The sequence below is a fragment of the Crinia signifera genome, chromosome 9, assembly GCF_055691185.1.
Source record: "Crinia signifera chromosome 9, ASM5569118v1, whole genome shotgun sequence".
NCBI classification, from domain to species: Eukaryota; Metazoa; Chordata; class Amphibia; order Anura; family Myobatrachidae; genus Crinia; species Crinia signifera.
In genome coordinates this window covers 13,828,174-13,854,849 of record NC_139225.1, presented here as the reverse complement: position 1 = coordinate 13,854,849, position 26,676 = coordinate 13,828,174, and the positions used below count along the sequence as shown (strand labels likewise).

The 26,676-nt window shown below is 51.6% G+C and overlaps 1 protein-coding gene across 1 annotated transcript in view; it reads left to right on the top strand.

Annotated features, from left to right (window-relative positions):
• The first annotated feature begins 674 nt into the window (after positions 1-674).
• PLXNA3 (plexin A3) overlaps positions 675-26,676 on the top strand; it is an 83,265-nt gene continuing 57,263 nt past the window's right edge. The window contains exons 1-3 of the mRNA XM_083161065.1: positions 675-947; positions 16,956-18,182; positions 22,706-22,888. Coding sequence (XP_083017191.1) covers positions 17,046-18,182; positions 22,706-22,888 — 1,320 coding nt within the window. The 5' untranslated portion in view covers positions 675-947; positions 16,956-17,045. The remainder of the gene's footprint in view (positions 948-16,955; positions 18,183-22,705; positions 22,889-26,676) is intronic.

The following is a 26,676-nucleotide window of genomic DNA, read 5'->3' as shown; positions in this document are numbered from 1 at the left end:
CACCACATACACAGTGACACTACACACACTGCTCACTGACACTACACCCAGCACACACTGGTATTACACACTGCCTACTGAGACTACACCCCTCCCCCTCCACACACACACACACACACACAGTGACACTACACACACATACTGGCAATAAACACACACACAATGCCAAATGACACTACACCCCTCACACACACACACACTGCCCACTGACACTACACCCCCCTCACACACACTGGCACTAAACACATACACACACTGCCAACTGACACTACACACACACACACTGGCACTACACACATCCACACACACACACACACACACTGGCACTACACACATCCACACACTGCCCACTGATACCCCCTCACACACATACAAATCGGTCCACACCGTGACACTAAACCACACACACACTGGCACTACACACATCCACACACTGCCCACTGACACTACACCCCCCTCACACACACATACTGGCACTACACCCTGCTCACACACACACACCGGTCCACACGGTGACACTAGCACACACACACCGCTCACCAGACCCCGCTGCTCACACTCACACACACAGACCCCGCTGCTCACACACAACAGAAGCGCTAAGTGCCGGACTGTACCACAGGGAGGAGGGGGGGAGCTGAGGTTGGCATATGTCACATTGCCTGCCCGGAGCCGGTGCGCTGTAGCTGGCAGGGTGTACCGCTGGGCACATACAGCACGGAGGCAGTGAGGAGTGAGGGCTGAGTGCCGGGCAGAGGCGTTCCCGGGCGGCTGTGTAGTGCGCCCTCCCCCGTCTCTCAGTGGTACAGGCCGTGAGGAGAGGGGTCTCCGGGGGCTCAGTCAGTCAGTCAGTCAGTGTGAGGAGGAGCGCTCGGTGCTGCTGCTGCTGGGAGCGGCTGTCCGTGTGTCTGTTCCCCGCCACCGCCGGAGCCGCGCCATGCACAGTGGTGAGTACCGCGGTGGGGTATGGCGGGGGTCGTGGTGTGTGTCCCCTCATTCTTGGGGGATCCCCGTATTGTTCCCACTGATGAGCATCTCCTGCAGCCCCTCCCCCACCAGGGTCACCTGACGGATTCCAATACCCCTCCCTGTGACACCCCTCACCTTACCCTATGCCCTTCTCACCTTATCCTGTGCCTACCTTGCCCCTCTCTGTGCCCACCGTCACCCTACCCTGTGCCCATCTAACCCCTCCCTGTGACACACCTCACCATACCCTGTACTCCCCCTGTTGGCCTACCCTGTGCCCACCTCACCCCTCCCAATGTCCCCTGTCATTTTACCCTGTGCCCACTTCACTCCTTCCTGTGCCCCCCTGTCACCTTACCCTGTTGCTCCCCTACCCCTCCCTTTGACCCCCCATCACCTTACCCTATACCCAACTCACCCCTCCCTGTGGCACCCCCTATCACCTTACCCTGTGCCCAACTCACCCCTATCTGAAGCACCCCATGTAACCTTAGCCTGTGCCCAACTCACCCCTCCCTGTGGCACCCCCTGTCACCTTACCCTGTGCCCAACTCACCCCTCCCTGTGGCACCCCCTGTCACCTTACCCTGTGCCCAACTCACCCCTCCCTGTGACACCCCCTATCACCTTACACTGTGCCCAATTTACCCCTCCCTGCCTGTGGCACCCCCATCACCTTACCCTATGCCACACTCACCCCTCTCTGTGGCACCACCCATCACCTTACCCTATGCCCAACTCACCCCTCCCTCGCTGTGGCACCCCCATCACCTTACCCTATACCCAACTCACCCCTCCTTGTGGCACCACTCCTTCACCTTACCCTGTGCCCAGCTCACCTCTTTAGTCCAGCGCCTCATCTCGCCCCTCCCTGTGGCCACTGCCACCCCTCACCAGTCTCTGTGCCCCCTTGACTGCTTTATCATGTGTATTATTGTGTGTCACCTTCCCCCCTTCAGTATCTATGGTTTATTGTGGCTGCTCATCACGGTGTCCTGTACCACAGAGCTTGCACTCTGACGCTGGCCACTGTCAGAACACAGTGAATGATCTGTCATGGCATGTTGTGAACTCTCGTTTTATTTGGATTTCTTGCTTCAGGAGCTTGCGCTCCTATTCATCCATCTGTGACTTGGTACAGATCATGTCTGCGATGCTTAGGCACGGTGCACGGCTTCTGCACGGCTTCGTCTCCCATGTTTACACTTCATTGTCTCTTGTTGCTTCTGGAGCTCACAGTCATTTGCAGCCGCTGGTTTTTCTTTTCTTTTATTTATCTACCTTGGGCGTCTGAATGAGCACAGTGGGGCCGGAATACAAGTATAAGAGGTCTTCTTATGGACACGTGTGTCGTCCTAGCTTCAGGAGCTTACAGTCTCCGGCTGTATTACCCACCCCCATTCCCCTGTAAAGTGGCAGTAAAATGCTCCATGGAAGGAATGGATATTCCATGTGTGCCAGTGAGTACATTTCTGTGGTGTGGAGAACCGCTCCAGCCTCCTGAAGGATGCTCAGATTTGAGTCCTGCGTTTGTATGTGTGTAAAGGTTCGTGTGTGTACCCATCAGCGCTGTCTGTACTGTAGCGTTGCTGGCCAGATTTTATACCGGTCACCTTTTTCCCCCACCTGCTCCGGGACTGCTCATTACACCTGCTGTAATAAGTTATAAAAAAGGGATATTTGTCATGGTGATTTTATATGTAGTAACCGCTCTGGGTATTGCTGACGTTGTGTCCTGTACAGTAGGAGAGGGACCTGGAAGCTTGTTGGCTGTTATTGGTTTCCCACGACAATAACTGTAGCTGAAGGCAATCTAGTGCCACCCTATGGTCGTGGCCACCATTAGTATTATGGGGGGGGGGTTGTTATTCAGCAGTAGAGTTCTGGGTATGGTTCCACCGGATGGTCGTGATGAGGACACCATCTATAGTGGGTTATTGTACCTGTACATTGCACATTGTTGCTTGGAGCAAAAACACATTTACATTTCAGTGAAAATTGCATAATAAAAACATAATTTGATCATGGATTATTATCACTTAAAAGTTAAGAGTTGCTTGGAGAGCCTTTGGAGAGAGCTATCAAGCTCACCCCGCTACCCTACATTCATCGGCCTGACCCAGCAAGCTCCACGTCTATGTACCAAGCTCACCCTACTACCCCACATTCATCGGCCTGACCCTGCAAGCTCTACGTCTATATACCAAGCTCACCCTGCTACCCCACATTCATGGGCCTGACCCAGCAAGCTCTACGTCTATATACCAAGCTCACCCTACTACCCCACATTCATCGGCCTGATCCAGCAAGCTCTACGTCTATATACCAAGCTCACCCTGCTACCCCACATTCATCGGCCTGATCCAGCAAGCTCTACGTCTATATACCAAGCTCACCCTGCTGCCCCACATTCATCGGCCTGACCCAGCAAGCTCCACGTCTGTATACCAAGCTCACCCTGCTACCCCACATTCATCAGCCTGACCTAGCAAGCTCCAAGTCTGTATACCAAGCTCACACTGCTGCTCCACATTCATCGGCCTGATCCAGCAAGCTCCATGTCTATATACCAAGCTCACCCTGCTGCTCCACATTCATGGGCCTGATCCAGTAAGCTCTACGTCTATATACCAAGCTCACCCTGCTACCCCACATTCATTGGCCTGATCCAGCAAGCTCTACGTCTATATACCAAGCTCACACTGCTGCTCCACATTCATCGGCCTGATCCAGCAAGCTCTACGTCTATATACCAAGCTCACACTGTTGCTCCACATTCATCGGCCTGATCCAGCAAGCTCCACGTCTGTATACCAAGCTCACCCTCCTACCCCACATTCATCGGCCTGATCCAGCAAGCTCCACGTCTATATACCAAGCTCACCCTGCTACCCCACATTCATCGGCCTGACCTAGCAAGCTCCACGTCTGTATACCAAGCTCACCCTGCTACCCCACATTCATCGGCCTGATCCAGCAAGCTCTACGTCTATATACCAAGCTCACCCTGCTACCCCACATTCATGGGCCTGACCCAGCAAGTTCAAAGGGCAATAATGTGGGCTAGAATGAAGGTCGCTGGGAGCAAGAAATGAGTGGAAATAAAATGATGACTAGAGATGAGAATGTGGGCTAGGAAGAAGGTATCTGGGGCCCGGGCATGTCGGCTAGCAACATGGGGTAGTGTATAGGCTGGCGGTGGCAGGACATGGCAGTGTGGATAGGCTTGTGATGGGTGTTGATCCGCTTAGTGTGACCTTAGTTTCTGGGTGTATCTATCTATTATGGAGACAGGTACATAGGGGTATATCCGATGGTTTTTGCGAACTACTGACTGCTCGCTGTCACAGCTCGCATGGTCCGTATTCAACTTTCCCCCTGCACACGCCATTTCCTCGTCTCTAGGTTTTTGCAGCGACAGGGAAAGGGCGTGTGCAACCGCTAAAAACCTTGCGGTTTTGGGGAAGTCGAGGGTTCCCCCGGAACCTAGAATCAGGTGAGCGGCTGGTGCGGGGGTTAAACAGCGAGGGTCGCTGTTAGGTTACAGTAATTGTACAGTATGGGCCGCCTGTTGTACAGAGCTGTCACTCAGACCACTTACAGTATCTGTCCTAGAACACATTCTGAACCCTACATCGGATTGCTCAGCTTTGTATAGGTTTAATATAAGCATGACCTCTTACTTGTTATCTGGCAACTCAAGTGTTTATACAAATAGCACAAGTGTTATTTGTAGCATTGTCAATAATGAGTTCATTATCTGAAATGTGACCACCTGACAAGACGTATGTCTCCTTACTCCTGAGACCTCTAGTATCCCAATAGACAGAATTAGATCACGTTTTAATTGGGAGTTGGGCGTTTTCTTTATTTTTAGCAATAGAATTTAAGCTCCTGGGACTAGGGCAGGAGGCCTTGTACTATATTTTAGATACCTATGTAAGGGAAGTATTTTCCCAGTGCCCTAATGCCTGAGATACTGCACTCTAGCACCAGTCTCCTAGGCTGTGGTCACTGCCCTGTCCTGCTGGCCGGTACTGCACTCTAGCACCAGTCTCCTAGGCTATAGTCACTGCCTTGTCCTGCTGGTCTAACTGCACTCTAGCACCAGTCTCCTAGGCTGTGGTCACTGCCCTGTCCTGCTGGCCGGTACTGCACTCTAGCACCTAGTACTAGTGATTGCATAGATCTTAAGCCCCCCCCCAACCACTACTGTGACTTCTCTGAGGGGAGAAGTCTCAGCTGATCGATCCCTATCAAGCAGCTCAGGAATGTCCTGGACGGCAGGATCGCATGTGATCCTCTTGCATGTGACAGATTGCATGCCATCCAATTCTCTGCTGCGGGATCCGATGGATCCTTGGTGCAGCAGTGACTATCTCTGGCTCTGATCCAATGTGCACAGGACCGCACATTGGATTGGAATCGGAACATGCAATTTGGGCCCTTATCAGATTCTTTGGCCCTACGTCTCGGAATCGGATGTAAAGGGCCCAAATCGCACTAGTGTGCTCACGGCTAGTCACAAACCAGCCGTGCTACTAAGTGGTCGTACTCGCTGTGGTGGCTGTTCCTGCGTTCTCTTCTACACTGTCCGATACCGAATATCAGACTGCAAAGGGTTACAGCGCTTCCTCGTCTCTGACCAGGCTCGTGCTGCCTTATTTATGTTAAACGTTTTACCAGGAAACATCCTGAGAGATCTGATGTCCAGGTATGTCCTGCAGTGTGTTACTACGACCGTTCCAGCCGCTGGCAGCTTTCCTGAACAGTCGCAGCTTTTGCGGATCAGTGGAAGTTCCTTGTTTTCGGCAGTGAGGGTTATCAAACTGCAAAGCGGGTGTCTCTGCCAGTGGGTTCAGCCTGGTTGGTAGCAGTTCTGAATGCACCTGTAAGTGGCCCACCAAAGCCTGACCAGGGGAACGTTACACCCTATTGTTTTGTTCTGTTTTCCGCTGGTTATGAGAGTTCTGCTCTTCAGTAACTCAGGAAATGGAAGTGTATCAATCACCTCGTATGATCTGTCACACTTTCCATCAAGCTCTTCCTTTCAGCTGATTGGGTGCAGGCTGGACAATAGTACTGGGGGGCAGCGATCTGTCTGTGGTCATTGTCTGGTCACCCTAAATGTCCCAATGTCTAACTTGGTGACAAGGCCTCTTTTATAGTATGTTTATATCCCTTTCACACACCAGAAAAGGGATACGGTCACTAGGTCGACATGGGTTAGGTCGACAGGGTCATTAGGTCGACATTGGGAAGGTCAACAATCAAAAGGTTGACATGGTTTTTTTTTTGAGCCGACATGTGCCGACAGGCGGTATTTCATGCCCTACCATCCACTAGGGCATGGTGGGAGCGTAGTGTGGCACCGTGCCCGAGGCGAGCCATGTGAGGGGACGCGGTGCTACATTTCAGTGTCCATGCAAACTGTGTCGACATTCGGGTGAAAAACCCCATGTCGACCTAATGCTTGTGTCAACCTATTGACCCTTTCGACCTAACCCATGTCGACCTTCCTGCATGTTGACCTAGTGGTGTCAACCTAGTGCTTGTCGACCTACTTGCTGTCTATCTAATGATCCATACCCCAGAAAATGCAGGGACTTACCCGGGTTGGCCCCTTTCACATCAGCCTAGTCCCTGCATTTTCTGGTGTGAGGGTGGAGAGTTAGTGCTGGAGGCACTAACTCTGGCGGAGCTGGCCTGGGATTGGCTCAGCTGTGAGTGGGATGCGGGGGGTGTGCGAGCGCCTGGGATTGGACCGATCACCCGCCCCCCACAGGCCTGACCTCCTGGACCCGCACCTGTCCCACCCCCACAAAGACGGGATCCATGTGGACACTGGGGACTGCCTTCAGGTATTGAGGCCATCCCTCCTTCTGTGTGGACATGGGGGCACTGCCGTCAGCCCCCGGCCGCTCTGCTGCCGCCTCTTCGGGAGGGTGGGGGTGCACTCCATCCCCTGCACTCGCCCGGCAGAATCCTCAGCGGCGCTGAGCGTGTGTTGCTTCACCACCACACAATCGACAGAAAGCTGGGATGCCGGGTAAGTATCTTTCACGCCAGCCTGTAGTCCGGGATGGGCCCGGGAGCAACCCTACTAGCTAGCAGGGCTGAAATCCCGTCAAATTGTTCCTAGGAATTTTGGCCCGGGAACCTTTTGCACCAGGGCCCAACCCTGGAATTTAGGCTGGTGTGAAAGGGGTATTAGTTGCTTTCGGTCCTTAAGGCACACTTACAGTCCAGGTGTTACCATGTGTTGCCTACGGTAGTCTTATAGCGGAGTGAGATCCCACATGCTTAAGCACAGGTGACACTTGGTATATGAAATAGATGATATCATCTGTGCACAAACATTGATATCCTTAAACTCTGGACTGCTAGGCTGCTTGATGACTGCATGTAGGAAACATTGCAGTAGTTCACAGGAACCGAATTATTGCTTTACCGTCAGAACGGCAGAGAGATACGCTGTACAGTATTGGAATAGCAGTGTGATGTGCTGGAGCTGGGTGCAGTATTGGAAAAGCAGAGTGATATGGTGTGCTGGAGCTAGATGGACGGGCGGGGTGCATTATTGGAATAGCAGTGTGATATGCTGTGCTGGAGCTAGATGGGCGGGCGGGGTGCATTATTGGAATAGCAGTGTGATATTCTGTGCCGGAGCTAGATGGACGGGCGGGGTGCAGTATTGGAATAGCAGAGTGGTATGATGTGCCGGGCGGGGTACAGTATTGGAATAGCAGAGTTATATGATGTGCTGGAGCTAGATGGCCGGGCGGGGTGCAGTATTGGAATAGCAGAGTGGTATGATGTGCCGGAGCTAGATGGGCGGGCGGGGTGCAGTGTTGGAATAGCAGAGTGATGTGATGTGCCGGAGCTAGATGGCTGGGCGGGGTGCAGTACTGGAATAGCAGTGTGGTATGCTGTGCCGGAGCTAGATGGGCGGGCGGGGTACAGTATTGGAATAGCAGAGTGGTATGATGTGCCGGAGCTAGATGGGCGGGCGGGGGGCAGTTCTGGAATAGCAGAGTGATATGCTGTGCTGGAGCTAGATGGGCGGGCGGGGTGCAGTACTGGAATAGCAGAGTGGTATGATGTGCTGGAGCTAGATGGCCGGGCGGGGTGCAGTATTGGAATAGTAGTGATATGCTGTGCCGGAGCTAGATGGCTGGGCGGGGTGCAGTATTGGAATAGCAGAGTGGTATGGTGTGCTGGAGCTAGATGGGCGGGCGGGGTGCAGTATTGGAATAGCAGAGTGGTATGGTGTGCTGGAGCTAGATGTGCAGTATTGGAATAGCAGAGTGATCTGATGTGCCGGGGCTAGATGGGCGGGCGGGGTGCAGTATTGGAATAGCAGAGTGGTATGATGTGCTGGAGCTAGATAGCCGGGCGGGGTGCAGTATTGGAATAGCAGAGTGGTATGATGTGCCGGAGCTAGATGGCCGGGGGGGTGCAGTATTGGAGTAGCAGAGTGGTATGATGTGCTGGAGCTAGATAGCCGGGCGGGGTGCAGTATTGGAATAGCAGAGTGGTATGATGTGCCGGAGCTAGATGGCCGGGCGGGGTGCAGTACTGGAATAGCAGAGTGGTATGATGTGCCGGAGCTAGATGGCTGGGCAGGGTGCAGTATTGGAATAGTATAGTGACATCTGTAACCCGTTCCTCAGATTAATGATGGAGCATTATTCCTGGGTGATAACGTTACTATGACCTCAGTGACTGGACACTGTCATTCTGGGTCCCCACACAGTACAGGTGACTGACTCTGTCTTTAACAATACACATTTGATGGAATTTGCACCCCGCTCCCCTGGTGTGTTGCATGTGACTGAATTGGGGACCCCCCCCCCCCCACACACACACAGCCTCCCAGGGCATGTTGCATGTGACTGAATCAGAAGGCCAACCCCCCCCCCCCCCCCCCCCCCCCCCCCCCGTGGCGTGTTGTATGTGATTGATTTGGAAGGTCACCCCCATCCCTTCTCCTAGGCGTGTTGCATGTGACTGAATTGGAAGGCGCCCCCCCCCCCCCCCGGTGTGTTGCATGTGACTGAATTGGAAGCGCCCCCCCGGGTGTGTTGCATGTGATTGAATTGGAAGCCCCCCCGGGTGTGTTGCATGTGATTGAATTGGAAGCCTCCCTCCCCCCCCCCCCCCCCCCCCCGGGCGTGTTGCATGTGATTGAATTGGAAGGCCCCCCCAGGGCGTGTTGTGTGTGATTGAATTGGAAGCCCCCCCCCCTTCCCGGCGTGTTGCATGTGATTGAATTGGAAGCCCCCCCAGGGATTATTGCATGTAACTGAAATGGCATCCCCACTCCTGGGTGCGTTGCATGTGACTGAAATTGCCCCCCCCCCCCCTCAGACGTGTTGCGTGTGACTGAATTTGGGGTCCCTAGGGTCATTTCTCGTGTTGAATATGATCCCTCTGTGTTCTACAGTATACAATATATAAGTTGGGGGAGGTCTGGTTCTTCTAGATTGATAAAATTGTTACATCCATCCCATAATAGTACAGTGATGTCATCACCTTCATTCTGCACTCTGCCTGGTCACCATGGTAACGCAGCCTCAATCCTCAGCTGTACTATTTCTCCCTCTAATTGGCAGTAAACTGGGAGGGGGTTTATCCAAATAGCTTGCTGCGTTGTATATAGTCTCCTTTGCCTTATGTACAGAGCCCCCACACCATGCAGCCTTCCCTTACAGGGCATTACACGGGTAAGTAACGTCGGTGTTCTGAATGCCGGTTATTGCTATGTGTCTCCCACCATTATATATAAATCCCCTACTATGTATAGTGTTCCCTGTATAATCACGTGATGGATCACTCCGGAGTCTTACAGATAACAGCACAAGTGTACGATGATTCATTGCACGATGACCTCACACATCGTCCCCCTTAAGGTGCGCACACTAGATATGCATAATACCGATGATCGGAAACAATATTTTCATGCATGTCGTCTACTGTGTACGCACTAGATCATTGATGATGGGCGCTCGCATACATGCATGATATCACAAGGGATCGCTCGTTACACCCAACAGCGCTTGCCAATGCTGCCACCGCCGTGGGTCCCATTGCTCCCGACCTAACGTGTAATACGTACCAAGCTTTAGACTGGTACTTGCTACCCAAGGTATACGGTCACTAGGTTGACAGTCATAAAGTCGACAAGCATTAAGTCGGCAACTGAAGGTCGACTGCCCGAGATTGTAGAGCCATGTCCCAGGACTCCGCCAATCCCAATTCCCTTTATTTGTCATGCTGATTGCAATGTTGACCTTTGTGTCTGTTGGCATTGTGTATGACCTATTGACCACATACCGCCACCAATTTGTACGTCCCTGGAGTAGGCTAAGAGGGTATGATCAGCCGGTGATGTGTGTACAGTAACTGCACTGCATCTACCACACGGGAGGCTGCCAAAACTGGTTTCCAATGGAATGGTAACCGTGAGCTATGGAACCTGCGGGAGCTATGGGCCTGATGATGACATTGCCCCGTCCTGGTCACCCCTCCCTTCCCTATAGTGATGCCTCTAAATCTGGCTCCCTCAGAAAGCCTCTTTCAGGGCCCTGTCAATAAAAGTGATGTCTGACCAACAGACTTTGTCCTCGCGGATGAGACTAAGAAAGGAAACGTCCCTTCTGGCCGGCATTGCCGGGACTGTCACGTCCCTCTCACTATAAATGACAGATCAGAGCTGTGTTTGTCTGGCTGTGTGCTCAGAGGCAATTCCCCTCTAATGAGCTCTTCATTCCTCTCTGAGCTCCTAGGTGCTCCCGCCCGGTATTTGCATAGAAGGCCTATGGCATTGGGGGGTAGAGTAACAGAGTGCTTCAGACCCCTGTAGACATGGCATGACTTGTAGCTGGGCTTGAGAGAACGCTGCATTGCGGTGCACTAGGTCCACATGGAAAATGTCTATGAGGACCCCCAAATAAAGTAACTCGTACCCTCGCAGGACTAGCTTCGGGGCATGGTTCCCAGTCGGAGTCCACGTGGATGGTAAAGCTTGAAAAAGTCCCCCCAAAAAAACATAGAAAAATGCATCTTGGTGTTGATCTGTTGACGGTCTAGGCTAGGCGTTGTCTGTGAGCCACCTGGGTACCATCTCCCCCAGTGTGCTGGGCAACCCTATCCTACACCCCCTAATAAGGCGGGTCACGTGGCTGTGATATTGGTGGCCCTGCAGCCCACTTGGTTCTAGCACCTACCCTGACTGTGGGAAGATCTCTGTGCCCACCAATGACTCCGCAGTCCTAATTTCCAGGGTTTCTTGCCTGGGGTGAGAATGATCTCCTTCTGATTGGCTGGCATTGTGACTTGTGTCTCCATCACATCATACATCCATTTCCCTGTGCTTCTGGGTCTGGGCACTGGCAGGTGGGCTTCAGTCGGTCCCTAGCGCCCACTGAGAGCTGTAGAGGGCTAACACCCCCCCCCCCCCTGCTGACTGACCTAGAACATGGCTACATTGTGGATAGAATAGACATCACGTCTGTCCACAGCCCGAGTGACGTGGCGGAATGCTGCAGGTGAACGTTGGGTTAGTGTGTGGACAGACGAAACTGCAAGCGGAAACCGGCAAACCCCCCCTCCTGTAATGATGTACGCAGGCAGGAGCCCATGCTGATGGGTTTACTGCCGGTTCTGTTATTTCACTGCTCATTCCCCCGGCCTTCTCATTTATCTCCTGATATCTGTCACTGTGCTACTGTGCCTCCCTGATCCTCACATCCCAGCACAAGAGTCCTGTACATGTCCTGTACATGCTGCCCGGCTCCCTCTTCCTGTCCCATCCCCAGGCTGTGCACACAGAGAGGGGTCCTCACTTGCTAATGCCAAGGCTCGATATATTTCTTATTAATGTACAGTATCCCATAGCCTCCTATATGGGAAATGACAAATGTAAATGTCAGCAATACTGTTATATTGGCTCCTTCATGCTCCTGTAAGTGTTCCTTATATATAGTTATGGGGGAGGGGGGGTTGCATTGCAGGCGTGGTTAAGAAGCCGGTGGGAGTGTCCGGGGAAACGCAGGTGTGCCTAGGAATCCGGTGGGAGTGTCTGGGGAAATGCAGGCGTGCCTAGGAAGCTGGTGGGAGTGTCTGGGGAAATGCAGGCGTGTCTCAGAAAATGCTGGGCGTGTCTCAGAAAATGCAGGCGTGGCTAGGAAGCCGGTGGGAGTGTCCGGGGAAACGCAGGCGTGCCTAGGAAACAGCTGGGAGTGTCTGGGGAAACGCAGGCGTGCCTAGGAAGCCGGTGGGAGTGTCCGGGGAAACGCAGGCGTGCCTAGAAAGCTGGTGGGAGTGTCCGGGGAAACGCAGGTGTGCCTAGGAAGCCACTGGGAGTGTCCGGGGAAACGCAGGCGTGCCTAGAAAGCTGGTGGGGGTGTCCAGGGAAACGCAGGTGTGCCTAGGAAGCCACTGGGAGTGTCCAGGGAAACGCAAGCGTGCCTAGGAAGCTGCTGGGAGTGTCCGGGGAAACGCAGGCGTGCCTAGGAAGCCGCTGGGAGTGTCCGGGGGAATGCAGGCGTGCCTAGGAAGCTGGTGGGAGTGTCCGGAAAAATGCTTGGCGTGTCTCAGAAAATGCAGGCGTGGCTAGGAAGCCGGTGGGAGTGTCCAGGGAAATGCAGGCATGCCTAGAAAAATGCTGGGAATGCAGGCGTGGCTAGGAAACCCTGTTATGTCTTCTTTCCATGTCATGCTTATGCACACACAGTTACCCATGTAGTGCACCCAACTTCGCTGCCTCACCTAGGGGCAGATTTATTTAGCTCGGTGAAGTGATAAAGTGTCTGGTTTTTATCACCGGCCAATCAGCTCCTACCTGTCATTTTGTCATTTTTCAAACCAAGCCTGTAACCTCACAGTTAGGAGCTGATTGGCCGGTGATAAAAACCAGACACTTTATCACTTCACCGAGCTTGATAAATCTGCCTCCTGGTACTTTGTGTATATCGAAAACGGCAGTGTCCTGTGGAACAGGATCCTGCCTAGTATTCCTACCCATCCCATTAAATGTCATCTGTTCCCGGCATTGTCTGTCCTGTCCCGTGTAATCCTACCTCGTGCACCTGGACCCATCGTGGGGAGGATAAATATTCTGCCCCATGCTTAGTATCTCCATGCTCAGAATCGTCATGGTCTCTGTATTGTGTTCATGCAATCTGTTAAGTGCTGTATAAATAAAATGATCAATTTAATTCTTGTATATTCATAAAGCCTGGCTTTATTTGGTGGTGGATCTGCTATTCCTCATGTGATGGGAATGTGCTCCGGCTCCCCCTGTCACTGCCAGGTGTGGGGAAATGCTGTCTCTTCTCCACATTCCCAGACTTCACATTCTGCGCTATCCCTGCATTTCCTGCCCCAATCTGTGGCCTCTATATCTCTATTTCAGATGTAGGCGCTGATCCTCCTGTATAACATCTATAGGCGCTGATCCTCCTGTATAACCTGTATAGGCGCTGATCCTCCTGTATAACATGTATAGGCGCTGATCCTCCTGTGTAACATGTATAGGCGCTGATCCTCCTGTATAACATGTATAGGCGCTGAGCCTCCCGCGTAACCTGTATAGGCGCTGATCCTCCTGTGTAACATGTATAGGCGCTGATCCTCCTGTGTAACATGTATAGGTGCTGATCCTCCTGTGTAACATGTATAGGCGCTGATCCTCCTGTGTAACACGTATAGGCGCTGAGCCTCCTGTATAACATGTATAGGCGCTGATCCTCCTGTGTAACACGTATAGGCGCTGAGCCTCCTGTATAACATGTATAGGCGCTGATCCTCCTGTGTAACATGACTTTACCTGTGGTTATGGGTGTGGCTGTGCAACGTGACATTACCTGTGGTTATGGGTGTGGGCATGTGATGTCCCGTGATTGTTACCGTGCCCTTGAAATGTGACGGTCTGTCCTATGACTATGGGTGTGGCCTTGTGATGTGACGTCTGGTCCTGTGGCTATGGGTGTGGCAGTTCGATGCCATGTGATCTTACCTTTGGTCCTATGGGTTTGGCCCTGCATCTGCGACCGTATCATATTGACGCCTTGTCCTGTGGCTATGGATGAGACTGTGGCCTTGCAATGTAACATTTTGTTCCCGTGGTTGTTTCCGTGGCCTTCCAGTATGAAGTCTAGTTCTGTGGCTATGGCCGTCTAGGAGTATATGTTTGTCACTGGATGAATAGCTTTTGCTGCCATTTGTGCCCACTGTATCCTGCCCGTGATATCTAATATCTAGGCTCAGCGGACTTCATGCCCTGTAGCTGCAGTACGTGCTGTGTTGTTGTTCTCTCTGGATGGCTCTAAATGTGCCCATACACTAGTAAGATTTATCTTCAGATCTGGCTGGATGGAACAAAAACATGGTTATGGATGAGTGGCAGTTTTCCAGCAATTCCAAGCAAATGGTCAACTGTCATTTGCTCTCATCCATAACCAGGATTTTGTTCCAACCAGCCTTGGATAGTCTCTGGGCCTAATTCAGGTTGGGCGTAGATTAACAAAAAATGCGATTCAGTGACTTTTTTTTTAGTAATCCACGAATGCGCGCACGTCAGAGCACACATGTGCAAGCCATAAAACTGAGGTCTAAGGTATCACGGGGGGTTGCATCTGACAACACAGGAGTGTCCGGACTGTCCGTGGCACTGCGGTTGGATACATGAAGTCACATGCAGCCCCTTCCACCAGGGTCTACCCTCAGCATGTGAGCACGTGGCTGTGTAGCTAAGTGTTCGCACGATAGTGATGCACTTGCAATACTTAGCCATTTCTTTTTGGGTAAGGACCCGGCAGGTGAGGTGGCCTTGGCCTGTGCTGGTCCGAGATCATATTAATTGTACTGACCTCTGACCTCTGCAGGAACTAAACACTAAGTGGCAGGAGGATGACGCCAATAAGTGACCAAGACAAAAAGACCAGCGCAGCGAAGTTTGTTCTACATAAAGATTTGATCAAAGCTGTAGTTGGATGCGCAGAATCCGTCTAATTCTGAAGTGTAGCCCTTGTGCCGAATGATTTGTAATCCTGTAACTAACACATCAACAGCATTCAGTTGTTGGAGCCCGTCTTCGCACCAGCTGGCACTATTCAATTGGTTATACCAATGTATGCACAAACATAATTTCAGCTTGCTACCCCTGGGTAGCAAGTTATCCGGTTGCATGAAAAGTCATCCGGTTGAGCGATTTTTAAACTGGACTTTTCATGTTGCGCCCATTAGTTTAGTTGTGTTTAAGCCGCTGTTGGTGGGGAAGACTGCCCATAATGAGAAAACAACATCAATTAAATATAGTGATGTGATATCAGGCGCTTGGTGTATGCTAGATATCCTGCATGTGGCAGCCACCTACAATTCCAGCGATATGTTCAGAAAAGATGGCGTCAAACAGCACTTTGCTTTCTTCTGTGAAGGCGCCATATTTCCGAATACATAGAAACTTAACCGATCTGCTTTCAACCAGAATAGGGAATGACACAGTTTAGAAATCTTAGCACCAGGAACTGTCTCCAAATGTAACTTCAGTTTCACAAGATCCCCGTCAATTGAGTTCCTTCTAAATATTTGCCACATAGAATGTACACAGAGCTTAGATTCCACGCACGTTATCACTTTTCATCAACACTCTAGAATACCGGAGTATAACTCCCCAGGAGGTGTCTAATGAACACGGTGGAGGCATTGTGCTTTTCCAAGAGCGTTGACCACTACTGACCCCATAATGTGTGCTTCCGCTTATGGGACCCATACATCTGCCACCTATTGCCACCGTTTGCCGTTCCCTCTAAGGCCGGGTTGGAGGAATCAAGGTTATTTTTCCCAATTCCCAGTTGCATTGCCGATTTTTGGCAGTGCTGCTGAAATGGGGAAAACGGCCTCCAGTTGTGTGGTGCAGGAGGCCTGGACACTTTGGTACCACAGGTTGTGATGTGACTGTTCCAGAGATATTTATGAGCCAACGGTTGGTGGGATGAATCGGTGTTCTAAAGATTTGATCCTGACCATGTATTCTACCAATGTGATCTAACTAGTTCCTAGTGAATTTAAATATTTGTTAATGTAGTTGACAATCTTGTCTATAGCATTTAAATTGTCACCCTTTTACCCCATGCATCGCTCACTCATATACTGTGTAACCTCTGTTACGCGTTCTGTACAGGCGGCCCACCCAGGCAGTAGGTGATCCAATAATCTCCGCACATGTTACAGACCCTGCACTCCAGGAATCTGCAGCAATCTACATGTGAGGCCCTCTAACCTGCGAATGAGCATAAAATTCCCTGGAATTACAGTACACGCTACAGACACCTCTGAGAGTCTGCACAGCACCTGCTTTCTCCTAAAACAATGCACTGTACTACCCGATTTACCCCAAAATGTCTGTGCTGCTTTCCTCCCTGGGCGTACTCCTTCATGCTTCAAGTCCCTCAGATCCCACATGAACACACCCCTTTTGTTCTGGGTGAGTGGGAGATTACCGGGTGGCATGGGGGGGGGGAGTGGCGGTTACTGGGGCACCATATGATTGCCTTATCTCGCTATACTACAATAAGAGTGAATTATGTAACTTTGCTCCATGGTCCAGTCCATGTGGTGCAGAAGGTAACTGCCTCTGACTCTAGCACGCATTCAGGTGTCATGGCATAATGCAGACCAGAAGTGCTGGGGCGTATCAGTGGGGTTACGGGATGGCTTAGTGGTGGGCATGGAGCCTGTTGCTGTCACTGCATTTGCAACAGCTGCTTGTTAGTCTTTCCAGTAAGAGCTCTAAGGGATGTTTTATGGATGAATAAGGGCCGGTCAACCAATGATTAGGGGCTTATGGTTAAAAAGTAGAGAAAATAAGCGTCCTATAGCTGCACTTATTGATCTGATGTTTTCCTGTTGTACACCAGATGTGTATGACTATCCAGTGTCATAGGTGCCGTGTATAACACGTATTTGTGTTTGTTTTGCAGTCTCTCCAGTGCTCGGCTGAATGTGGACCCTGACCGGACACTCTGGATACTGGCACAGCAGGCTGACCTCCGCAGTAAGGACACAACATCATGGGGCAGTCAAAGGACTTTCCTGCTTTGTACTTTCTTCTTTTGTGTGCGGTCACCAAGGTGGCCGCGTTCCCGAGCTTTACAGTGTCTGACACTTCACTCACACACCTCGCCGTGCACAAGCACACCGGTGACGTCTACATTGGTGCAGTCAACCGAGTCTACAAGCTGTCAGAGAACCTGACCGAGTTGCGCTCTCACCTGACCGGCCCTATTGACGATAACGCTCGCTGCTACCCTCCGCCCTCTGTCCGCGTCTGCACTCACAAGCTCTCTCCCTCTGACAATGTCAATAGACTTTTGTTGATCGACTACACAGGCAATAGAGTGGTGGCCTGTGGAAGTGTCTGGCAAGGTATCTGTCAGTTCCTAAGGGTAGACAATCTCTTCAAGCTGGGAGAGCCCCACCACCGCAAGGAGCATTATTTATCGGGGGCAAGGGAGCCGGACTCCATGACTGGGGTGATTGTGGAACAAGATGCAGAGCAGAGCAAACTTTTCATTGGCACTTCTATCGACGGCAAATCGGAGTATTTCCCCACTCTCTCCAGTCGCAAGCTTGTGAGAAACGAGGAGAGCGAGGAGATGTTCCGACTGGTGTACCAAGATGAGTTTGTGTCTTCGCAGATAAAGGTCCCCTCGGACACCCTCTCATTGCACCCGTCTTTTGACATATACTATGTTTATGGCTTCGTCAGTGGTGGCTTTGTGTATTTTTTGACCTTACAGTTGGACACACAACAGACATTGCTGGATGCCACCGGGGAGAAGTTTTTCACTTCTAAGATTGTGCGGATGTGCTCTGGAGACCCCGAGTTCTACTCCTATGTAGAGTTTCCCATTGGATGCACGAAAGATGGGGTAGAATATAGGCTCATTCAGAGCGCCTATCTTAACCGGCCGGGGCAGAAACTGGCACAAGAGCTAGGGATACCGGAGGATGAATCTGTACTGTACACCGTATTCTCACAAGGACAGAAGAACAGGTCCAACCCACCACGTGAGTCCGTTCTTTGCCTTTTCACCCTCAGCCAGATCAACAAACGCATTAAGGAGAGGATCCAGTCCTGCTACCGTGGGGAGGGAAGACTATCTCTGCCATGGCTGCTTAATAAAGAACTGCCCTGCATTAATACGGTAAGAAATCTGGATGGGCGCGAGACCTTGTTTTCTTGTGGTAGAAAGTGCTGGAACTGGGCCGGTCTTTCCCTGCGCGTGGCGGGCTCGGGCTGGGCCGGTCTTTCCCTGCGCGTGGCGGGCTCGGGCTGGGCCAGTCCCTCCCTGCGCGTGGCGGGCTCGGGCTGGGCCGGTCTCTCCCTGCTGGTGGCGGACTCGGGCTGGGCCGGTCTCTCCCTGCTGGTGGCGGACTCGGGCTGGGCCGGTCTCTCCCTGCTGGTGGCGGACTCGGGCTGGGCCGGTCTCTCCCTGCTGGTGGCGGACTCGGGCTGGGCCGGTCTCTCCCTGCTGGTGGCGGACTCGGGCTGGGCCGGTCTCTCCCTGCTGGTGGCGGACTCGGGCTGGGCCGGTCTCTCCCTGCTGGTGGCGGGTGCAGGCTGGGCCGGTCTCTCCCTGCTTGTGGCGGGTGCAGGCTGGGCTGGTCTCTTGCTGCCTGTGAGGACGAAGCAATGCACTGCTGAGTGTTAAAGGCACATGTGAAGATTTGTTGCTTAATGTATAACATTATTAAAAATTGATTTTTTTCGTAGTACAACTTGCTCCAGTAGGTGCTCTGTGAGCTAATTAAATTCCTTTTGTATGATTTTGGCTTGTCAAGGACGCTATGCTCGGAACTGGGAAAGGCAAATAGTGCTGCTGCCACTTAAACAAGATTAATAGGATTGTAGCCAACATTTCCTGTGTAACATGCTCCATGCCAAGGAATTGATGGACAGACCTACACACACACACACACACACACACACACACACACACACACACACACACACACACACACACACACACACACACACACACACACACACACACACACACACACACACACACACACACTTCGGGCTGATTCATTGGTATTTGTTGTCCACAAATATTAGCCAATGAGGGATTCACTAATTAATATGCATTCTAACCTATGGCGATACAATATGATCCTATTACACACCTGTAGAAAGTGACTCCCAGACTACTCTGCCTCATTGTGCACATTTCACTTTATGGTATCCATTCAATTATGCCCCGAAATAGCAGAGGACTGCAAATAGGCCAGAACAGGAGGCCTGGGGAACGTACACAGCTGTAAATCTAATACTGCCGCTGCTATTGTGCAGACTGATACCATCTGCATTTGATGCTGCTCTCTCGCTCCTGTTTCGCTCTCTCCCCCTCAATTCTCTGCCTTTTCGCTCCTTTCTCACCCTGCTCTGACAGCTATCATTTCTCCTTGGTTGCTGGAACTGTAATTTTCTATGGTTTCACTGGAACCCACTTCAAAGCTTGTACGCCCAGTGATTTGTGGTAGGTTAGCCGTATGTACGTGGCGCATTCTGTGCCATTTGTGGGTCTGACTTTCAGGAGTTTCTTTACTAATCCAGGAGTTCTATGGAATGTGGGATGTAACCAATCCGAATCCACTTCTTTATTTAGCACCTTCTAGAACAGTGATGGCTAACCTTGACACTCCAGCTGTTGTTGAACTACACATCCCAGCATGCCCTGCAGCAGTTTAAGCATGGCCAAATAGCAAAACTGTAGCAGGGCATGCTGGGATGTGTAGTTCAACAACATCTGGAGTGTTCTAAAAGATAATATAATCTGAGTGGTTGCCCATAGCAACAACCAATCTCCAAAAGAACTCCCATCTTGGTAAAAAAAAAAAAAAAAACACCCTGAAGTCCTATATAATGTTTAATAGTTGCAGTGTCCGTCTCGTTCTCTTAGTGATAATGGTCACAGTGTAGATGATAGACAATGTCTAGGCCGACCACTAATGGTCCTCAGTGACTAGGCCGACACCTAAAAATGGTCGACGTACCATAGGTTGACACTGCCAAAAGGTTGTCCCCAGGTGTACGCCATACACTCAGCCTGGCGGTATCCGCTTCTGGTGCATGGTATCTGTCCCCAGGTGTACGCCATACACACAGCCTGGCGGTGTCCGCATCTGGTGCAGGGTACCTGTCCCCAGGTGTACGCCATACGCTCAGCCTGGCGGTATCCGTTTCTGGTGCAGGGTATCTGTCCCCAGGTGTACGCCATACGCACAGCCTGGCGGTATCCGCTTCTTGTGCATGGTATCTGTCCCCAGGTGTACGCCATACGCACAGCCTGGCGGTATCCGCTTCTTGTGCATGGTATCTGTCCCCAGGTGTACGCCATACACTCAGCCTGGCGGTATCCGCTTCTTGTGCATGGTATCTGTCCCCAGGTGTAGGCCATACGCACAGCCTGCCGGTATCCGCTTCTGGCGCAGGGTATCTGTCCCCAGGTGTACGCTATACGCTCAGCCTGGCGGTATCCGCTACTGGCGCAGGGTATCTGTCCCCAGGTGTACGCTATACGCTCAGCCTGGCGGTATCCGCTACTGGCGCAGGGTATCTGTCCCCAGGTGTACGCCATACGCACAGCCTGGCGGTATCCGCTACTGGCGCAGGGTATCTGTCCCCAGGTGTACGCCATACGCACAGCCTGGCGGTATCCGCTTCTGGTGCAGGGTATCTGTCCCCAGGTGTACGCCATACGCACAGCCTGGCGGTATCCGCTTCTGGTGCAGGGTATCTGTCCCCAGGTGTACGCCATACGCTCAGCCTGGCGGTATCCGCTTCTGTTGCAGGGTATCTGTCCCCAGGTGTACGCCATACGCTCAGCCTGGCTGTATCCGCTTCTGGCGCAGGGTATCTGTCCCCAGGTGTACGCCATACGCACAGCCTGGCGGTATCCGCTTCTGGTGCAGGGTATCTGTCCCCAGGTGTACGCCATACGCACAGCCTGGCGGTATCCGCTTCTGGTGCAGGGTATCTGTCCCCAGGTGTACGCCATACGCACAGCCTGGCGGTATCCGCTTCTGGTGCAGTGTATCTGTCCCCAGGTGTACGCCATACGCACAGCCTGGCGGTATCCGCTTCTGGTGCAGGGTATCTGTCCCCAGGTGTACGCCATACGCTCAGCCTGGCGGTATCCGCTTCTGTTGCAGGGTATCTGTCCCCAGGTGTACGCCATACGCTCAGCCTGGCTGTATCCGCTTCTGGTGCAGGGTATCTGTCCCCAGGTGTACGCCATACGCACAGCCTGGCGGTATCCGCTTCTGGCGCAGGGTATCTGTCCCCAGGTGTACGCCATACGCACAGCCTGGCGGTATCCGCTTCTGGTGCAGGGTATCTGTCCCCAGGTGTACGCCATACGCACAGCCTGGCGGTATCCGCTTCTGGTGCAGGGTATCTGTCCCCAGGTGTACGCCATACGCACAGCCTGGCGGTATCCGCTTCTGGTGCAGTGTATCTGTCCCCAGGTGTACGCCATACGCTCAGCCTGGCTGTATCCGCTTCTGGCGCAGGGTATCTGTCCCCAGGTGTATGCCATACGCACAGCCTGGCGGTATCCGCTTCTGGTGCAGGGTATCTGTCCCCAGGTGTACGCCATACACTCAGCCTGGCGGTATCTGCTTCTGGTGCAGGGTATCTGTCCCCAGGTGTACGCCATACGCACAGCCTGGCGGTATCCGCTTCTGGCGCAGGGTATCTGTCCCCAGGTGTATGCCATACACTCAGCCTGGCGGTATCCGCTTCTGGCGCAGGGTATCTGTCCCCAGGTGTATGCCATACACTCAGCCTGGCGGTATCCGCTTCTGGATGTATGAGCGCTCTACGTCTGCTCGGGGGGACAAGGAAAGTTTAAAAAAAAGAACCACGGTTTTCGCAATATTTCTTATGTTGACAGGATCAAATGGTCGACATGAGTTTTTGGTGTTTATGTTGATCTGTATAAGGTACTGCGTCCGCTCGCCATGCTTCGGGCATGGTGCCTCACTGCTCGGCACCCTCTTCTGTTCACCCTCCACGTACACTGGGGTGGTAAAGTATCAACAAGTCCTTTTCTTTCGCAAAAACTTGTAACTTATGTCGACCTTTTGATCATGATAACCTAAGGAATGTTGACCTTTTTCATGTGTTGACATATGGTATGGTGTTCATTCTAGCACCCGCCATATTTGAAAACCCATGCAGTTCCTCTTCCCTGCCTGGGGTGTCGCTGTCTGCTGTGGTGCTTCTAGCACAGGTCTGGCTTGCACTACGGCAGACAGTGACACCCCAGGCGGGGAAGAGGAACTGCACGGGTTTTCAAATATGGCGGTTGCTAGAATGAACACTAATATGGCCTGATGACCTAATGCTTGTCCACGTGTGGTACCACTATCTGGTATGGTGACATGGCCACACAGCCTTACAATGTATGTAATCGGGAAATACATTGGGATATTCTGATCATTGCTTCTTTGCCAGTAATAACAGTATGGAGTATTGACAGCACTAAAGAGGGCCGTAAGCCTGGGGTCACTAAGCCAATGGCACCACCAACATTTCACACAGACGCTCAGCTCAGGTTCAGCGTCTGCGCCCAGCGCAGGCAGCCATATTGTGACCTAGCAGCTAGTGCTAGTGCCGCTTCCATCAGGCGAATGTAATCACCTCACCTGTCTTCTTTTCCAGCCTATACTTATCCACGATGGCTTCTGCGGAATGGCGCTGAATCAGCCAATTGGGGGTCTGAATGTGATTGAGGGCCTGCCTCTGTTTGAAGAGAAAATTGATGGCATGGCTAGTGTGGCCGCGTACAGCTACAACGGGCATTCTGTGGTGTTCGTGGGCACTCGCATTGGGACTCTGAAGAAGGTGAGTGACTTTATCTGGGATTTGTAGCACATCCATCATTCAGATTTTCAGTGATATTGGTGCATCAATGTCTATGTAAGGACCACTGAGAGTTCCCTTGTCCAGCACAGTCTGGTTGGTACTTGTGTATTAGTACGGCGCTTAGTGGGCTGTTCTGCGTAAGAAGATCGCATCGCATTGCATAGGCCATTTTAGTACCATGCGATGCGATTTTCCTATGTAATTTATTCACTGCTCTCTCTCAGCCCCGGGCCATCGCATCGCGTCTGCCGCAAAATCGCATGCGATTGTATAGGGTGTGCGATGGCATGAAATTAGGGATACAATAATATGATTGTATGTCACCCAAAATAGGTTTAACGCACCCCCCACCACACTATCCACACCACCCTGAAGCGTGGCGAGCGGCGGCGGTACGCGTCCCCGACCTTTTCATTCCCCCACTATCCACATCGGTGTGGAATTGACTTTATATAGTGTGGCGAGCGCAGCGAGCCACCGAGCCCAAAGCATGGTGAGCACGGGGCACGCTTCGCTCGCCACGCTTCGGGCTCGCTGCGCTCGCCACACTATATAAATTCAACTCCATGCCGACGGGGATAGTGGGGTAATGAAAAGGTCGTAGGACGCGTTCCGCCGCCCCTCGCAGGGCTCGTCACGCTTCGGGGTGGCGTGGATAGTGAGGGGGTGCGTTAAACCTATTTTGGGGCCATACAATCATATTATTGTAGAGCTAATATAATGGCATCGCACACCCTATAAAATCGCATGCGGGACATGCGATGCGATGGCCTGGAGCTGACAGAGCAGTGAATAAATGACACTAAAAAATCAGATCGCATGCACCGCAAAATCTTGCGATTTCCTTACGGTGCCGTACATAACAAAACTGGGCACCGTGATGATACACAAGTACCCGTTGGTTTTTCCATATCGCTGCATTGAACTTGAACTGCGTCTTTATAATGGTGATGTTTTTCCCCACTGGCAGTATTATGCTGCTGACATCAGTATGCTTAGTGGGTACATGTCCAGAGTTAATCTTACAAAGACCTCAAATTGCCTGCTATAGGGTAAAGTCTACTCCAATTTAAATGGAGGGGGGTGTTGATGCTCCACTTTAGTTGAATTTTGCATTTTCCTTTCCCTGGGCTTCTCCTTGTCTGTATTATGGAATCAGTCTCTCTGTCCCTCTCTCATCTCTCTCTTGTATCTGAAGTGAATTGAGTGAAGATTTAGCCCAGAGTTAGATCAGATTCCTGGGAAGCTCCCAGGTAAAGGAGCTTCAGATCTGTCTACATAGTGGGTGGGCGCTGTACTGTATCTGATGCCTGCTGGTGTGTGGCAGAGATTAGCAGCCCTTCTCTCTAGGTGCTGTGGAACTACAGGTACCAGCAGGTTGTGGTGCAAATCAGCTTGGCAGAGCCCTTGTGTGCTCTGTACTGAATCCGGGCGCAATGTGGAAGCCAGCCCAGGGGAGAGGGTGTGAAATCAGAGGCCCGCTGCCCTCCATTCCTCCCAGCTGGAAGCCATTAGCAATCTCCCGTTTTACACACATTTCTATCTCTTACACTTCAGCTGGCATTTCCTTTCAGCCTCCAGACACCCAACCCCCAGCCTGGCGTGAAAGGAACGTTTCTGTTGTCTCACTGTACAATTGCGTTACCTACTAGTCACTGACTAAAGCTGCTGTAAGGGCTCGTTCTGGTTCTCATATGGGAACAGCAGCACTTTCTGCATTATCCCGACTGGTCCCCGCTCAGCTCTCTGACAGTCACTAATAATGTGTGTAGAAGACCGGACTGTGAAATTAAACGGGCGTGTAACCACGCTATAGACAATCATACAGTCAATGTGAGGTAGAGATAAATATTGTACTAAACCCCTGTTGTCGTGATCTAGTCACCCAAGTCCAGTACCGGTACTATCTTCTATAGTTCTCCGATTGGTGGATGATGGGGGTAGATAACTGGCTCTGGTGGGGCTTAGTGAGCTGTAAATGCCAGCAGATGTCCTCTCTGAGGGGATAACCGGCATGGAGTGGTATCTCCTGGGAGCAGTAGTTCCAAATCGGTGGTTTGGCCCCCGTTGGTGGTTTGGTCCCCGTTGGTGGTTTTCAGAGGGTGCTGTTTGTGGGTAGCAATTCTCTCGCCAACGCGTCTCTAGCACTGCGAAGCTGGCAAGAATTCAAGCAACAGAATCAAAGTATTCAAACAGCAGAATTTTATTTTTTTATGTATAATATGAACCGCCTGTGATGGAACAGTGTTTTACTAACCAGAAAATGAGAAAAAATTGTTGACATTTTTTGCTTGTCTTTAATAAAAGATGAAACCAGAAAATGGCTGATATAGAAGTTATGGAAAGTGTAACGACGATGGCTGCCATCGGTCATTCTGCTGCCACCTATAGAAATGACCGGTGAGGTCACTATCTGGACTGTTAAAGCACTTTCCTGCTTCTCCAGGCTTCCTCTGTGGGCAATGTCTAAGTCACCAGTGCTGTGTTTGCATAGCATGTGGGACCGGTATCTGGCTGGTGCTTCCAGCGGCCATAGAGCCATACAGCCTCTGCCATTCTGATGCAGCATCTGAATCCTGAGCCTTGCTTACTGGCTTCTGACCTGCAACTACCGCACCAGGTTTCCCTCCGAGTTTCAGACATGGGCGCAGCCACCTTGGATGCAGTCGCATGATTCTTTGCTACCAATCCTGTGACTCCAGTCATGATGCCTGATTGCTGCAGCCTATCGGCTCTCATTGGCCACTATAAGGATTCTGGGAAAACACACCCAACCGGCCAGTGCAATGATGTCTCCAGCATAGCTGCATCTTGTATTCCAGCTCCTGTGGGATTTTGCGGACTCCAGTGTATTCTACCATCTTGTTGCACAGCCTGGCTTCCTCTAGTTACTACTGGCTTCTACTCCAGACGATTCCAATTACTACTATCTCCATTGGTCAGCACTGATCACTGCTGTCTGCTTCCAAGCATTCCAGCTCATCACTTGAGAAACATTGGTAACATCGACTACCATCGGTTAACACTGATTACTTCTACCTGCTTTCCAGCTCATCTCTTGTGTACCATCTGCTATTACCAGTCACTATACATACCATCGGTAACGGCCACGCTATTATCTGTGAACTGAAGGGAAGGGCATTCCTACAAGCCCTGCTTACCCCTTGTCTCTGGTGGTTGTAAGGTTCTAGGTGAGGAGAAGCGCGAGACCTCTGGACGTTTCTACAAGCACTGCTTACCACTTGTCTCTGGTGGTTGTAAGGTTCTAGGTGAGGAGAGACGTGAGACCTCTGGGCATTCCTACAAGCCCTGCTTACCACGTCTCTGGTGGTTGTAAGGTTCTAGGTGAGGAGAAGCGTGAGACCTCTCGGCATTCCTACAAGCCCTGCTTACCACTTGTCTCTGGTGGTTGTAAGGTTCTAGGTGAGGAGAGACGTGAGACCTCTGGGCATTCCTACAAGCCCTGCTTACCACTTGTCTCTGGTGGTTGTAAGGTTCTAGGTGAGGAGAGACGTGAGACTTCTGGGCATTCCTACAAGCCCTGCTTACCACTTGTCTCTGGTGGTTGTAAGGTTCTAGGTGAGGAGAGACGTGAGACCTCTGAGCATTCCTACAAGCACTGCTTACCACTTGTCTCTGGTGGTTGTAAGGTTCTAGGTGAGGAGAAGCGTGAGACCTCTGGGCATTCCTACAAGCACTGCTTACCACTTGTCTCTGGTGGTTGTAAGGTTCTAGGTGAGGAGAGACGTGAGACCTCTGGGCATTCC